Source organism: Agelaius phoeniceus, chromosome W, assembly GCF_051311805.1.
Source record: "Agelaius phoeniceus isolate bAgePho1 chromosome W, bAgePho1.hap1, whole genome shotgun sequence".
Classification (NCBI taxonomy): Eukaryota; Metazoa; Chordata; class Aves; order Passeriformes; family Icteridae; genus Agelaius; species Agelaius phoeniceus.
The window spans coordinates 11,558,299-11,575,462 of record NC_135301.1 but is presented as its reverse complement, the minus strand read 5'-3'; the positions used below and the strand labels follow the sequence as shown (position 1 = coordinate 11,575,462).

At 44.6% G+C, this 17,164-nt stretch overlaps 1 protein-coding gene across 1 annotated transcript in view; it reads right to left on the bottom strand.

The window, feature by feature from the left end:
• Window positions 1-17,164, bottom strand: part of LOC143696587 (ceramide transfer protein-like) — a 167,196-nt gene that overhangs the window by 67,489 nt on the left and 82,543 nt on the right. The window contains exon 3 of the mRNA XM_077193165.1: window positions 12,175-12,291. Within this exon, the coding sequence (XP_077049280.1) occupies window positions 12,175-12,291 (117 nt within the window). The remainder of the gene's footprint in view (window positions 1-12,174; window positions 12,292-17,164) is intronic.

Here is a 17,164-nt window from a genome sequence, read left to right as displayed (position 1 = left end):
TTTCTCTTCTGGCCTGAGAGCAGGTAACAAGGCCTGCCCGGCCACCCTGTCTTGGCTGGGCCGGGCTGGCTGGCTCTGCCGTGGGGCCGGGCCCCATCAGCTGCCAGGCAGGGGGAGGGGAGGCCATGGGGTCAAGGCCGAGCCAGGCCACAGCTGCAGCTTCTAACATCTTGCCACTACTAAGCCCTGACCCACCGGCAGCCCAGGCCGAGCCGGGGTCCGCAGGGCCCTGGGAGCAGCTCTGGGTTGGGCCAGCTTGGCCAAGATTCTGCTGCTGTTGAGGTTCATCTGCAACTGCCGGGCATGGGGAGGGGAAGCCATCAGCCTCCGGCATTCTGCTGCTGTGTTCTAGCCTGGCTACTGAGATCCTAGCCACCCCCCCCCCCCCCCCCCCCCGCGCAGCCGCCGAAGAAATCCTCTACCATAAACAGCTCCACCACCGCCTGGCAGAAATCACATGACCATCTGCAGGCCTAGATCAGATATTAACTCTTTCAGTGCACCGATAAGATTTTCAGACCGTCAATCTTCCCTCGGGTGAGAGAAAAGGACGGAGTGAGAACACGTAGAGGAACAACATGAATAAATGAAGGTCAGTCAAGAGTCAAGTCCCAGATGGGAAGGATGAGGAGATGCTTTGACCTTAGGGCTGAAATCCTCTTGTAAAGCTGTGGAGAAGAATGTAATTGATACATGAGATTTTTTTTCCTGTAACTCATGAAAGTATGGGGAGGGGAGATTAAGTGTTTAAATTGTAGATATGAGCAAAGCTAAAGCAAGCTGAAGTTAGGTAGCTGTGATCCTATGAGAAGTTTAACAGAGTGAGAGAAGAGTGGTTAAGACTCTTTGCCCCAGGGAGAGAAGAAGACGATCTCTGTTCTCAAAGACAAAGATGATCTCAGAGATAGATAAAGAGAACCTTTGCTGTTGAACAGCTCATCTTTAAAATAGTACCCCATAAGTTGACATGGTCCATAATTGAAACTGTGGGAAAAGTTGTGAAAAATAGACGGGACTTCATGATTGCAGATTTTCCGGGCGGCTGCTATTTGTGGAAATTAAAAGCCGCAAGAGAACTGTTTTCTTGTGGAGAAGTCTCCATAAATTGACAAGAGGGACTCTTCTCCTTAAGTGAACTGAAGAAAGACTATTCTAGAAGTGATAAACTGACTGAATTGTTTCTCTATATTGTTAGTGGGAAAGAAAAGGGTGTAGGGGAGAAGTGTTCTAAAGGTTTTATTCTGATTCTTATTATTCTTTCTTTTAGTTACTGTTAGTGAGCTTTGCTTTATACCCTTTTCAACTTTTCAGCCTACTTTGCCTTCCTCCTAATCCTATCTCACAGCAGGAAATAAGTATATTCTAGTGGGTGCACTGTCGTTTGGCCAGTGCTAGACCCACCACATTAATTGGTGCATTGGACTGGAAAATCTCAAATTGGTGAATCAAAAACCACTATCTCGGGTTTTGTGTTGCTGAAATGGCTTCCAAGGTATTAAAGAGTCTTTTTTCCCACCCCCGCGACCGAAGAAGAAGTCGAGATTCCTTGGTTCTGGTTTTCAAGGTTGTTTATTTTCTCTTATCTAATACATTCTTTCTCTGACCCTGCTGAGGTCTGTCTGGCAGGTCGGTTCATGGCACACTGACTGCCCTTGGGGTAGTGTTAGTTTTTTATACTAAAAACTATGTATACTTTATTTACAATAATTTTCCAATACCTATCACCTATGTTAGACATTCTGTCTCTACTCTAAACCAATCCAGATGTGTCACCATCACAGCAGAAGATGGAGGACAAGAAGAAGAAAGACAGGACACACACAGATTCCTCCATCTTGCCTCTTGAACCCCTATTCTAAATCCCCAAAATTCTACTTTTTCACCCCTTGACAAATTAACTATCATTCTATTCAAACTCTTGTGGCTTGTAAATCTTCACACAAAGTTGGTAATTGTTTCCATGGGTTAAAATCAAAGGCACAGGTGTCTTTGTGCCAAGGTCTCTGAGCCCCTTGCAAGGGTCTCGAGCCATCCAGGGCAGTCAGAGGAATGTCCTGGGTTCTGACACCACTACACCCCCCCTTTGAACTTAAAGCTACAGGACTCATTTCTGGGCATAGAGCAGATGATAGGGGATACAGCATCATTTAGTCACTCCAGGACAGTCCCTTACTGGTGGAAAGGGATTGTTGGAACCCTTAAAGAGAGACAACTCATTCCAGAGTGTTCTCCTCTAAATTGTCTCAAACCAAGACACCTTTTATGACAAGGTCACCTATCTAGTTGACCTAGGGAAGCCAGTAGATGTGGGGTGTTTTGGATTTTAGCAAAGCTTTTGATACCATTTTTCACTGTTTGCTTCTGGAAAAAATGTCCAGTGTAAACCTAGACAAGTCCATAATAGGTTGTGTGAGCAAATAGCTGATGGGTCAGTGTCATGGTTTGACACTGGCACAATGCCAGTGCCCCCATGAAGATACCCTCTCCCTGGTAGCTGCTGTGAGATGTGACCAGGAATAAGCAAAGCAGGCTCCTACTTAGGGAAGAAAGAAAACAAAACTTTATTAACTACACTACAACTACAAATAAAAAGGAACACACACACAGGGAAAATGAAAACCTTACAAATACATTTCCTCCTCCCCCCACCAAATTTCCAACACAATACATCTATTCCTCAAATCACCAACTCTTAGTCCAGCACAACTCTTCAAACAATCAATCCTCAGTTCATCAAGAGGAGAGGAGTCCTTCTTGTACCATGGGCTTCCCCTGGAAACACAGCTGAAGCCTCGTGTGCTTCCATGTCACTCGTGGCACTGCCCGGAGTACATCTGCCGTCGTGACCTCTTCCTTTCATGTCCAGTGCTCTCACCACTGAACACGGACCAGAGCTGCTTCTAGGGTTGTCTTTTTTAAGGATGCTCTGTCCCGATCCAAAAAAGGCACAGTCTCTCCTTTGGGACACCTGTCTCCCCCATATTTTTTTTCATCCCCTGGGGCCGAGGGGCACCAACACTGAACCCTCTTGGTTCTGTGGCCATTGCCTCCCCCGAGAATGCAGTCTCTGTGTCTCAAGGAACATGGTTCTGTCCATGGCTATACAAAAAGAGTCCAGCAAAAGCCACTCCATCATCTCTTCCCACTAGGATTCTTCTCTACTCTTCTACTATCTCTCGCTCGCCCAGACCTCTATCACACTTGCACATTTCCTTCCTCATCTTCCACTCTGTCTTCTAGGAGAGGTCAATGATCTGTAAAGTTCTCATTCTCCAAAAAGGGGTTAAAAGCTCCTACGAGCGGCCGGCTGAACCCCCCCCTTCTTCTCCGTCCCAGCCGTGCTGCCGGCACAGGCCCATGTTTATCAAGTTTCAAGGTTACAGTCCCAGGCAGCGGCTCTCTTTCTCTCTCTCTGTGTCTCTCAGGGGGGGGCTGCCCGATGGCTCCCGGTGTCTCTCTCTCTCTTCCACCCTTCCACCCCCGGGCTCAGGCCTACCTCTCCCGGCCATATGGCTTTTCCCCTCCCCCTGCCCAGCCAGCAGCTGGGCCGGGGGGAGAGACCTGAACTCTTTCCCGCCGGAAACCCAAAAGGACCCTCCCAGGGGAGAGCTCTGCTTTTAACCCCGTGTTCTCAGAGGCAGATCCATGTCCCAATGGCCAGATTAAATGCCAATGTTAAAGCCTGAATATCCATTGGCCCAAAACACAGCATCCCAAAAAACACATTTCCTGTCAAACCACCACAGTCAGGCTCAAAGAGTTATAGTAAATGGGGTTATATCAGGCTGAAAGCCAGATACCAGCAGGGTTCCTCCGGGCTTAATTTTAGGGCCAGTGCTCTTAATTGTTTTTATAAATGATCTTGATTCAAGAACCTACTGAACATTAGGTAAGTTTGCTAATGATACTAAATTAGGAGTTGTGGACTCTTTCAAGGGTAGAGGCATTACAGAGAGATCTAGACAGACTAGAGAGCTGTGCAATCATCAACCATATGAAATTTAACAAGAGCAAGAGCCAGATTCTCCATCTGGGATGTGGTAATCCTGGTTATACATACAAATTGGGAAACAAGAGGCAGCAGAGCAACCCCATAGAAAGAGATCTGTGGATTTGGGTTAATGGCAAGTTGAACATGAGTCAACAGTGTGCCCTGGCAGCCAAAAGGGCCAACCAGGTCCTGGGGTGCATCAGGCACAGCATCCCCAGATGGTGAAGAGAGGTGACTGTTCTGCTCTAGTGTGCATTGGCATGGCCTCACCTCGAGTACTGTGTGCAGTTTTAGGTGCCTCAATATAAGTAGGATATAAAGCTATTAGAGAGCATACAAAGGACAGGTATGAAGATGGTGAATGGTCGAGTGTGGTGGTTTTTCATGGCTTGATTTTTGGTGAGGAGGGAGGAAGCCAGCCATGGAAGGGATTTTCTGTGAGGAGCTGCTAAAAGGTTTCTCAGTGCCTGGCAAAACCAATTGCTGGCTGGCTCTGAGAAGAGGCCCACTGCAAAGCCAATTAGAAAAGCTGGTAAAGCCTCTATGATAACATATTTAAAAGAGGAAAAAAATGCAGGAAGCTTTTTTTCTCTTGCCTCGGAAGGGTGGTAAGGGGGCCACCAAGCCCTTTCCTGGCAGGCCTGCTGGGCCCCTTCCTGGTGGGGCAGCGGGGGCCATGCGGCCACAGGGGGGGACCATCCCAGCGCTGAGAGCAGCCACGCAGTCGAGACCATGTGGCCAAGGCCAGGAGCATCCAACGCCATCCCGGTCCAGGAGCTGCCATGCAAGCCGGGACTGCACGGCCAAGGCAGCATGGTGAGACGGCGCCATGTTCAAATAGATTTAAGCAGAAACTGTAACAGAGTATAAAGTTAAATAATAACTTGGTCATAGCTGATAGGATGGAAATATAATGTAGAGTTACCCTAGATGATTATAATGCTAAAAAACACACCCCCAGGGAAATTCATATATGTAAATGATAGTATTATGAACTGGACCAGACCACCACATGCATATTAAGAATTTTGTTATATAAGCATGAGTGACCGGTTTCTGTATCATTTCTTTGTTACCTTTTTGTAAAAAAGACTCTGCCTGTTTCCTAAAAGGTATGCCAGCTCTGTTAGATGCCTGGCACCCTTTTCTGCACAACTGTAATAAAATCAAATATCTCGACTCAGTGTGTTGATTGGCTCCTTCACACTAGGTAAATGAACCCTGCTTTAGGGACAACAGTCAAATACAGAGATAAAAACCTAAAATAGTTTCATAGGTGCTTTCTTGGTTTCTAATTGTGAATTCTGCAAGGCCAAAGACTGTAACCCTGTACATTTCTAGATGAAAATGCTTATATTATAACCCTTTAGTCATAGACTGTTGACCAAATCTGAGACTAACTGGACTGAGCCACACCTAGACTTTTCTGATTTTAGAAAGCAGGGGGATTTCACTTAAGCATGTGACTCAACAGGAGGGACCACAACCTGATGATACTATAATCCATTGCAATAAACAATAAAGTTGTTATTTAAATACTGTATCAGTAATGTTTAGATACTGTATTAGCAATAAATCTGATCATAATAATCCACATAATCACTGTGTCTTACTTCTTGAGCCTTCTCTCATCTACTTTGTGATAGGTTATGAGTAACAGTTGAGGTCACTTAGTTTTTCAGCTTTCTGACATTGACTTGGTGGGGGGGGGGGGGGGGAAGGAAGGGAAGTGGGTTGGAGATAAAGAGACCACACACCCTGATGTTCATGTGGCAAACAGAGCATTTATTCCCAAGCCTTTCCTTAAAAAGGGCATTTGAAAAGCCTGGTCTGGATATTTTCATTGGTCTGATCTCTATGCCCCTTCAGGTTCTGGCCAGTGAAATACCTGCAGCCTTGGGAGAGATGTAATTGGGCAAGGCCCCTGTCAGTCAACCCAGGGGCTGGTTAGTTTGCCTAGCACAAACCAGCTAGTAACTGGCAGCATCTCACCCTTCTTGTCTTTATAAAATTTGTGTTCTGTTCTCTGTCACTCATCTGCAAGGGCCCTTTGCAAACAGGGTGACAGAAGACAGCATGGGTCTAATTTGCCCTGGAGCTGAAGCATTCATGTCCAGGATCTGTTAGGGGAGAACTCAGGAAAACATGTCACAGGCATAATGCTTATAGGTTACAAATTACAACTTATCTCTAAAAACAAGAAACCACTTAACCCTTAACCCACTTAACCCTTACAGAAAAACCCAACTATTAGAGAAAACAATCTGTAAACAGAAAAACAGTTTGTAAACAGGAAAAATAATTTGTAAACAAATCAAGTCCTTATATGAACTGTCACTTCAAGAGTCCTAGATTTCCATGAGGTAGGTCCTTCTGATGTTTGTTGAGGCAACATCAAGATAAGCAGACGTACCCAGCATGTTCCAGTGTCCATTGAAATGCATTTATCATAAGATTATTGTACTGTTATATGATCGATTAAAAGACATTATATTACCTAAGACTTAGAGAGGGGGTGTACTTTCCCCTTTTTTTCTTTGTATTAATAACTAAAAATAGGAACAAAACATGAACTTTGAATACTATGACTTAGGGGGTTACTGAGGGGGTCTCTTTTTCACTATGAGGACTTGAAAAAACTTCTTCCAGACAAGGCTTTCTCATTTATCTCAAAGGAAAAAGGGTTTAACTTATATTTTTCTTTATCATCCAGGTTCATGGCTTGATCAGGGCCAATGAACTTGGTCAGGAGAGGCATTTTATATTTTTTAAAACAAGCTTGTGTTAATATCTAGTGCAAAAAAGAAACTTTAACATGAACAACTTATGAATAATAAAAGAAATATAGGTGTCCTAGGGTGACGTTATGATGCTTGTATCCCCAGTCATCTGTTCTGTTTATGCTGGATATTATGTTCTGTGCCTTCAAGACTGGTGCTGAAAAACAAAGTTTTGTTTTGTCATCAGCCTGCTCACTCCCCCACAGTTGGCGGGACACAGATGGCGCAGTATATAGTGCTGCTCTTGCTTTTGCTTGTTAGTTAGTTTAGCTAGGCAGTCTGAATTTTCCCTGGACTGTTTTTCTTTCCCTTTTCTTGGAACCATTTGAACCTGCTCCGGACTGGGACCTGGGAAACACCAAGAGTTTGCACTTTGCAGCCTGCAGCAGCCATTCCCAGCACCGGAGGGACTGATAACAGAGCGACCATTCCCAGGAGAGACTTTCTGAATTTGTCATCTCTTCAGAGCAGTGAATGAGTTTTGTCATCCAGTATTGTTCATTTTGTGTGCTGGGGAGTGCTTTGCCTATTAAATAAACAGGTTCTTTCCACTTCTCTCTGAGGGATTCTTCCTGAACCTGTTGGGGGGAGGGACCGTGTGGGTTTGCTTTCTGGAGGGGCCCCCTTTGGAGGTTTTCTTCCAAATTTACCTTAAACCAGGACAATAGGTATTTAAATTTTCTAGTTAATACGGTAACAGTGCAAGTAATCTTTTTGCTAGAAGTTAGAAATTTGTTATTGATTTTAGCAGGTGACTTTTAGGGTTTTTAAACTGATGACAGGTGGAAAATTCTAAGCTAAAAAGAATTTTGCAATTGAAATTTGCCTATGATATTTCTAAATTAACGTTCTAATTATGCTTTAGTGGATCTAGAATGTTCGGACAAGGACATTCTTTGAATCTTCCAGGTCTGTCTAGAAATAATGCAATCAGAAATACTAGGAACACCAAGAGAATACTTGTTAATATACATCCTAGGACTTCTTTAAGACACAGTAGCTCATGCCTGAGACAGAAATGTAATACTTTCTTAATAACTTTAGCAGTATCAGCTATCAGAGGCTTATCAGTTTTGGTTTAAGCAAATGCAAGCAACAATGATATTATACTATGAATTCTAGGACATATTTCGTAGACTGTTGTGTAAATTTGTAACCCTTGTGTGACATTCCTTCAATATTTTTACCCTTAGCACATGTTATTAGTTTATTAGAGTCTGTGGAATGTGAGAATCTTTCTATATCCCAAGGTAAGGGTGGTCATGAAGCTTTGTTTAGGTTTGAGCAGAAGAAAATTGGTCTTTGCTTGCTTTCTCACTGTCCATATGCGGGGAGGTGCTGTTTTCCTGCTGGACTTGGTGAGAGAGTGGCCCTCTCTTAGCTGCTGTGAAACGGCTGTGGTATGTGGCCAGCAACATCTTTTTGGGACGGCTTGATTGCTATTACTCACATGGTACCACACCCCCGCAGGTTTCTTTCCACTGCCTTTTGCTGGGTGGGCTCCCTACAGGGGCTTTTCCTACGCTCTGCTTCTGGGTTTGGTGTCTGCAGCTCTTCTCAGATCTGTCCTCGGAGGCAGGGTCAGCAGTGGGGCCACACCCCCTGACGTAGGCTGGATGGAGAATGCGGGCAGCCCCGGCGAAGACAGTGGGAGGGGGGCGGTTCCAGAGACCACATAGTGTGTTCTCATGGCTGCGGGACCCTGTCCATCCCGGCCATGCCGGGAGGGATCGGGGCAGCCGCCACATGGTCTGATCCCCCAGAGCAGGGTGACATGGTGACTCCCCCTGTATGGGCGATATGGTAGCCCGAGGCAGCTGAATAACGACTCAGCTCAGCACTGCAGTCTAGAGTAGCACATCTTGGAGCAGCTGGAGCTGCACAGCCTGCTGGGGCCATGGCGGCTGCCATAGCTCCACTTGGCTGGATTGCGCAATGCGCTTCGCATCCTCCTTGGGCATTGTCGGCAGCTGTGGTATGGGCAGCCCAGGGATTGTCTCTGCTGGTATTTCCCCACTCCCTGGGGCTGTGCCGTGTAGCAGCCACAGGGCCTGCAAGGCCTCCCTGGTGGTCAGTTGCCTAAGATAAGAAATGCCTAGTCATGATGACTGGACCAAAGAAGCCTCTCTCCTGCCTTCGGACCCTCATTATCTCTCTGTAAGACGATAGGTCATATTCTCCTTGACCCTTACTATTGGACTGTTTCCCAAACCCCTATACCCTATATAAACCCCTACTTCTGCGCTGTTCAGCAGAAGAGCTGTCACTGTCACCCTTCGCAGAACCTGCCAATAAAGACACCTCTGTGGAACCTCATACAGCCTTCTCCTCTCTCTCCCCGTGTCTGCTGAGGCACTTAGCAAGCAAAGAGCTGAAATCACTAAAGAGCTGAATTCACCAAAGAGCTGATCTCACTTAAGAGCTGAGCTGCTTGCTAAGATTGCCTGCGGCTGGGAGCCTGCCTGAGGGACATGACATGGACAGGTTGTGCTTAGCGGGACTTCGCTATCCGGACACCTATCGCAGCTGGGGTTGGACAGACCCCAAAAACCCCCAGCCGTAATAGTGCCATTCCCCACGGTTGCTCTGCAGCATTCAGACGCAGTCCCACTGCAGCAGGATGCGCTTTCACAGCAGCCAGGGCCGGCCGGCTTTGGCAAGAGGGGGCTGTCCCAGCCGAGGGCGGCTTTACGGCTCCGCATGGAGGTTTCACAGTAGTCTGTGGCTGCTCCGCCCACCCTCCTTTGCCGTTTACAATTCAACTGTTTTAACAAATCCATAAGGATTGTCCATGGCTTTATAACACGGATGGCTGTGTCATCACCAATTGAGGCTGTTGCAAGTATATGTCGTCCAACCCGCTCCCAAGTTAATAAATCTAAGGAGGTCCTTTTGGACACATCCAGTTAATGGTTTTTGCACCATGTGAGCAGGGCTTGCAGAGCCCATTCCTTGTATTTAATCCCTCCTTTTTTCAAGAAAGAAAGTCCATACCTTCAGAACGGGGTTTTCTGGTGCTGAAATGCAGGCCCCCATGGTCCGCTGTCTACCGAAGGGATTTTTCGCCACAGCTTTCTACTACCCGTAGTAGTTTCACTGCAATACCACTGTCTACCCAGCGAAGTCCCAGTTTTTACACCAAAATTACAGTTCTCACACTGTTTTTCGGCTTTTACACCGTATTTATCCCGGTTCAAACACCAAAGCTCAGTTCTGACACTGTAATAATCCCGTCTTTAACACCGTACCAGCTCTTATGCCATCTGTCTCCTTTGCTCTGTGTGCACAATGTGGCTGAGTCCCATCACATCACGAGGTCACCATGTGTAACGTTGACTCGAGGGGGAAGTGGGTTGGAGATAAAGAGACCACACACCCTGATGTTCATGTGGCAAACAGAGCATTTATTCCCAAGCCCTTCTTTATAAAGGGCATTTGAAAAGCCTGGTCTGGTTATTTTCATTGGTCTGATCTCTATGCCCCTTCAGGTTCTGGCCAGTGAAATGCCTGCAGCCTTGGGAGAGATGTAATTGGGCGAGGCCCCTGTTAGTCAACCCAGGGGCTGGTTAGTTTGCCTAGCACAAACCAGCTAGTATGTGGCAACACAGCTTGGAGAAGAGAAGGCTGAGGAGTGACCTCATCACAATCTACAACTTCCTCAAGAAGGGCAGTGGAGGGGGAGGTGCTGATCTCCTCTCTCTGGTGACCAGTGATAGGACACAAGGAAATGGTATGAAACTGCATCAGCGGAAGTTCATATTGGACAGTAACAAAAGGTTCTTTGCTGAGAGGGTGAGTGATCACTGGAACAGGCTCCCCAGGGAAGTGGTCACGGCACTCACCCTGTCAAGAGTTCAAGGACCATCTGGATGAGTCTTAGTCATATGGTTTAGTGTTAGATAGCCCTGCAAGGAGCAGGGAGTTGGACTCAATCCTTATGGGCTCCTTCCAACTTGAGATATTTGGTTATTCTACCAATATAGCTGTGGCAGGACTTCCCCCCTACCACAGAAGAGCTTATCTATTCTGTCCATCAGCTGGGGCAATAGCTACAGGCATTCTCCCCCCTCACATTAATTGATCGGATAACCCAGGCCAGCTTGTCTGACTAGTGAGTTGTCTCTGGTTAGTGAATTAATTCTCTCTGGAGCCAGAGGTGGAATTTCCAGTTGTCAATAAACAACTTGCCTTGAAAACAAGATGTGGGGAGATAAGCTGGAATTTCTGACAGACAGACACTTCACTTTACAAACTATAAAAGCCACACACACTTTCACGGAAGCAGAAGTCTCCTACATACACCCTGGAAATGCATGGGACTTCTGCCTGAAGTTTGGATGTAAATTTCACAGATACTTTCCTGGGAATTGAGGGAAAGGATTATATGAGTATTCTGTCATCAATTCGGTGGTAATTTACATTGACTCCTAATCTATACTATTTCTTCTCTAGCTGTAATATAGGTACCTTTTATCGTGCACTGTTTTTTTTAATCTACTAGTAGATCTGTTTATCCTGTGTAGTAAGTAAGCCTGTTAAAGTCTTATGTCTGTTTTTTCTTTTTGTCTATTCAATAAATAATTCATGTTGTAATAGATACGATTGGTCATTATTAAGAACTTGTGAGCGAGAGTGGTTTTGGGGTGCTGACCACCTCAATAAAGCTGCTGCCTACTGCCAGAAACTTGGACAAAAGCAGGGGCCATCCAAACTCTCCCTTCTCATTCATAACAATAACCCAGATGCAAATGTTTCATTGCGCTATGTATTGTACTCACACTCAACACCTTGGAGTGGTGCCTATCTTTCATCTGAAAACATAACAGATGTTTTGTGTGTTACATTTTTTAAAAATATCTGACCTTCAAGCCCTTTTAGGCAAAATGAAAGTAACAGAGTTCATCGGAAGAGATAAGGCATAGATCAGGAAAATTGAATGAAAATAGGGCCTTAAAAGACAAGGAGACAAAAGCCAGTAATGAGATACCGTTAAAGCAGCCAAGTTAACAAAGAGATGAGCCTAAAAACCAAATAAAAACCTAGGAGAATGGACTCTACGACTAAGAAGTTTAGCATTTGTGGCTTTTAGATAACAACCAATTCAATAATCAGTGAGAGAGGATAGCCAAAACAAAATGTCACTCAAACATAATGCCAAGCCTTTTCAAGCTAGAGCTCAAGAAAGGTTCAGTTGTTAGCTCACAGTTCTCTAAACTCTTGTATATGAAGGATAAGCAAATAAATTCCTTTGGAATATAATTAACATCATGGCTTCAATCTTACAACTTTTATCTGTCAGAAATACCTTGAGTACTTTAATGACGGTACATTGAAGCTTACAAGTCTGCAAGTACCACTAGATCTAATGAGGGACTGAAAAAGGAAATCAGAAAAACCACATACCTTGTGTTGTTCTATTGCATCTACCCACTGTTGTCTGTGGTCTGGGTCCTGAGCTCGGAGGTACCAAACACTGTCGTTTACACTAATATCGAACCTGCATTCATCAAAGTCATGAGGCTGGGAAAGAACGTAAAAATAGCTAAAATTATCATAATGATCAACAATATCTCACACTCTAGAAATAGTGCAATTAGAAAAACTGATCAATATTGCCTTGAATTCATCCTAGATTTCAAATTTGGTTGTATGCAGCCATCTCAAATAATGAACATAATACACTTGCATAATAAAAAATGCCAATCTTCTGAAATAGAAAAGCCAGTTTAGTACAGTTTTAACAAAATCGTCACAAAAAAGTTCCACACAAACAGTGATCAAGCATTCCAAAGGAATCCTTTAGCAAAATAACTACTGGGGACAGCCAGGAAAATATGTTTTTTTTAATTTCAAAGCAGGAAAGAGAAATTAAGGTCATTGCTATCAATATTAGTTTTCGATGGGAGAAGCACACACATCATAGCAAAAAGCACCAGGATAGAGCCATAAAAGCAGAATATATCAAAATGACAAGGAAGGCAGGGAACTAAAGGAAGCTGTGGCAACCTCTGCCTCAATTACCTTAACAAAGGGGATTGTCAGATAATTGGGAGCAACATGCAATCCCTTCCCATATGACCACTCGAATGCATGTAACTTTCAGTTCCTATGTCTCAAATAGTAAAATGTCTTTAATAGCATTACAGTGAAACTAGTAATGAAAGTACAGATGAACAAAACAAGGATCTATTTTGCCCTGTGACACTGTCAGTTCAAAGTTACTCTCTAGCAAACATCCAACACAGAAAACCTTTTTTTTTTTTTCATTGAAAACTACTCTTAACAAAACATAACACAGGTCCAGCTGAACACCTTTTTGAATTTGAATACAAAGAAATGTTACACATAGAAGCATACAGGGACATAACAGATTCTAAGATTAAGGCAAACAATGCAATCTGAAAAGCAATAAATATTGATTCCAGATGCCAAAGACAAGTCTATACCTGTTAATATCCTTTACTGCTCTGTGAATACATTAATCTTGCAGACAAGTAAAGCACTGTGGATCACTTGTGCAACATTCCACAAAAGAAAACCTATAAGCAAATCTCGTTTGTTGTTTTCTGTGCAACAATTCAGTGTCCATAAGAATTATTTTCTAAGGATCTGAAAATCAGAAGCTACTTATGTATAATAGACAATGTTTCTTGTTTAAATATACTAGAGGAAGAAAACTACAACAGAAGTCAACATGCAAAAAAAAAAAAAAAAAAAAGAGCTAGGAAGAGTTCAACAGAAGTACTTGAAGCGTCACCTTTTTTTTAATAGCTTCACTTATTTGGTCAGGCATCTTAACCTAAGTTGAATCTTGTGGAGAGCTTTGTGGATAATTGGCTAGCTGAGAAAGGCCACTTCGATGTGATACCGTTGGATAAGGATAGGGGAAACAAGCTGGGGATTAAGCAACCAGTGTCCAATCACTGACAAAGGTCATGGTGACCTTCGCTGAAACAGGAAGATGGGGGAGAAAATCGCTTGCCAGAAAATGAAGATAGCCTAGGTAGAGTAGCTATAAGAATGTAAACATAGAAGCAAAATAATCATTAGAGCATAGAAGTAGGTGTGGTTGATCTAAGTGTGCTTTAACCAATAATGAGCTCAGCTTTTGCAATATGTATAAGCTTCATTAACACCAATATAAATATGTGTGAGCTATCAATAAACTTTGGGATTTGCTGTTCACGCATATTGTGTGCTGCAACTCTTCTGCCGTTCACGACAGAATCTCAATAAATTTAAATTTCCCAAAAAGAAATCCAGCAACCGACAAAGCTAGCAATAAAGCAAATCAACTGCAGCTACCAATTCCCTTAATACCTGACCATCTCAACTTAATTCAACTTCATCCTACTCACAAAACAGCAAGGTCATCAATGCCAAGACAAAGCAGAGACATTATTTGTATTAACATGTTTCCAAACTCAGCAGAATAAAGAGATAAGTGGTGCAGCCGACAAACTCAATATCCCACACAGGAGCTTGCCATTTAATAGCTACCATAGCTATAGCACACAATATAAAACTGCTGTTGTCTCAAGCCCCACATTGGGCACCAAAAAGGACTGTGGTAGATTGACCCTGGCTGGAAACTAGGTGCTCATCAAAGCCACTCTGTGAATCCCACTCCAGAACAGGGTAAAGACAATATAACGAGACGCTTGTGAGTTGAGATAAGAGAAGGGAGACATCATTCACCAATTACTGTAGCAGGCAAATTTGACTCAAGTTACGAAAATTAACTGAATTTATTACCAATCAAATCAGAGTAAGGCCAGGAGAAGTAAATCCAAATCTTAAAAACACCTTCCCCCACATCTCTCTCCTTCCCAGGCTTAACTTTATTCCTGATTCTCTACTGCCTGCCCCAGTGGTGCAGGGATAGGGGTTTCAGTCAGTTCATCAGCTGTTGTCTCTGCTGCTCCTTCCTCCTCAGGGGGAGGACTCCTCACACACTTCCCCAGCTCTAGCGTGGGATCGCACCCACAGGAGACAATCCTTCATGAACTTTTCCAGTGTGAGTCTTTCCCACGATCTGCAGATCTTCACAAACTGCTCCAGTGTGGGTCCCTTCCACAGGGTGTGATAAATAACATAGAGAATAGAAATTTTCAATTCCCCTGATGTTGCTGGATAGAGCTTAAAGACTAACTAGCAAAAAACATAAAAGAATGTAAAAGTATGCACACAGGATGATAAACATAGCTGAAACCAGTGAAGAAACAGATCGTGAGGAATATAGTGGCTTTTTGGCAAGTTATGTAACAAGAAACAGCACATGCCCAAAGAAAAAGTTCAAGGAAAGGGCACCTCTAATATTGAAGCATTCAGTGAATATGACCACCAGAGACCGCTTTACATGACCCTCTAGGACTATAAAAGGACTTTCAGTAGGAGGTGCATGCATGCAAATTAGTTCTAGGAAAAGTGATGTTTATGTATTAGCTAGGTAGTATGTTCTAATGAATATGTATGATCATGCTGGAATAAATACCCTGTTGTAAAATTTAACCACACATATCTCATTCAAGGAGAGATCCTTCAGTGTGTCCAACACTGATAAAGAATGCCTGCTTTCTAATGCTTCAAATTGTGTTATAAAGTTTTTCAGATGACTTTGGTATCAGGTGCAGTCCTTCAGGAACAAACTGCTCCACTGTAGGTCTCCAAAGGTGTCACAAGTCCTGCCAGCAAACCTGGTCTAGCATGAGCTCTTCTCTCCATGGGCCTACAGCTCCTATCAGGAACCTGCTTCAGCACGGGCTTCCTGTGGGGTAAGAGCCTCCTTTAGGAATCCACCTGCACAGTTGTGTGGTCCTCCATGGGCTACAGGTAAAGATCTGTTTCGCCATTAACCTGCACAGGCTGCAGGGGGACAGCCTGTCTCACCATGGTCTTCACCATGAGCTGCAGGGGAATCTCTACTCCAGTACCTGAAACACCTCCTCCCTCTCCTCCACTGACCTTGGTGTCTGCAGTTGTTCTCTAACATAATCTCACTCTGCTCTTTGCTAGGTGTAAAAGCTTCTGTGCAATAACTTTTCCCTTTCTTAAATACATTATCACAGAGGTGTTACTACCATTGCTGATTGGCTCAGCCATGGCCACTAGCAGGTCCATCTTGGAGCTGGCTGGCACTGACTCCAGCAAACATAATGTAAGCTTCCAGCAGCTTTTCACAGAAACCATCCCTGTAGCCACTCCCCTGCTACCAAAACGGCACTGCAAACCCAATGCATGGAAATAAGGAAGACCCAGGGAACTAAAGGCCAGTCTGTTTCACCTTTGTGCCCAGCAAGATCATGGAGCAGATTCTCCTGAAAACTATGCTAAGGCACATGGAAAAAAGGAGTTGTCTGATGACAGTCAGCATGGCCAAGCTTTGGTAGCAGGGGAGGGGGGGCTACAGGGGTGGCTTCTGTGAGGAGCTGTCAGAAACTTCCTCCATGTCTGACAGAGCCAATCCCTGCTAGCTCCAAAGATGGACTTGCTGCTGGTCAAGGCTGGAACAATTAGAAGTGGTGGTAACGCTTCTGTGATAACATATTTAAGAAGAAAGAAAAAAAAAAAGCTATTGAGCAGTTGCAATTGCAGCCAGGGAAGAGCAGGATGAGAATATGTGAGAGGAACAACTCTGCAGACACCAAGGTCAGTGGAGAAGGAGGGAGAGGAGGTGCTCCAGGAGCCAGAGCTGGGATTCCTCTGCAGCCTGAGGTGAAGACCATGGTGAAGCAGGCTGTCCCCCTGCAGCTCATGGAGGACCACAGGGATGCAGAGATCTACCTGCAGCCTGTGGAGGAGACTGTGACCCCATGGGAGGCCCGTGGAGAGAGGAGCCCACATTGAAGCAGCCTGTCCTTGAAGGACTGCACCCTATGGAAGAGAGACCTACGCTGCAGCAGTTTGGGGGGGACTTGCCCATGGGATGGACTCACATTGCAGCAGTTCATGGAGATCTGTTGCTCACGAGATGGACTCGTTGGAGAACTTCATGGAGAACTGTTTCCCATAGGATGGACCCCACGCTGGAGCAGGGGAAGGACTCCTCTCCCTGAGCAGCATGAGAAAAAATGGGTGGTGAACTGACCATTCCATGTCTCACTGTGCTGCTGAGATTTTGTTAGAAATTAATTAAATTAATATCTCTAATTCCAGCCTGTTTTGCCCTTGACAGTATTTGGTGAGTGATTTCTTCTGGTCCTTATCTCAACTCATGGAACCTCTGTAATTTTTTCTCCCCTGTCTAGCTGTGGAGGGGAGTGAGTGGCTTTGGTGGGTGTTGTGGCTTGACACTGGCCAAAGGCCAGGCACCCACCAAAGCTGCTCCCTCACCCTCCCCTGCCACAGCTGTGTAGAAGAGAGAGACAATTAACAAAAGGGTTCATGAGGTAAG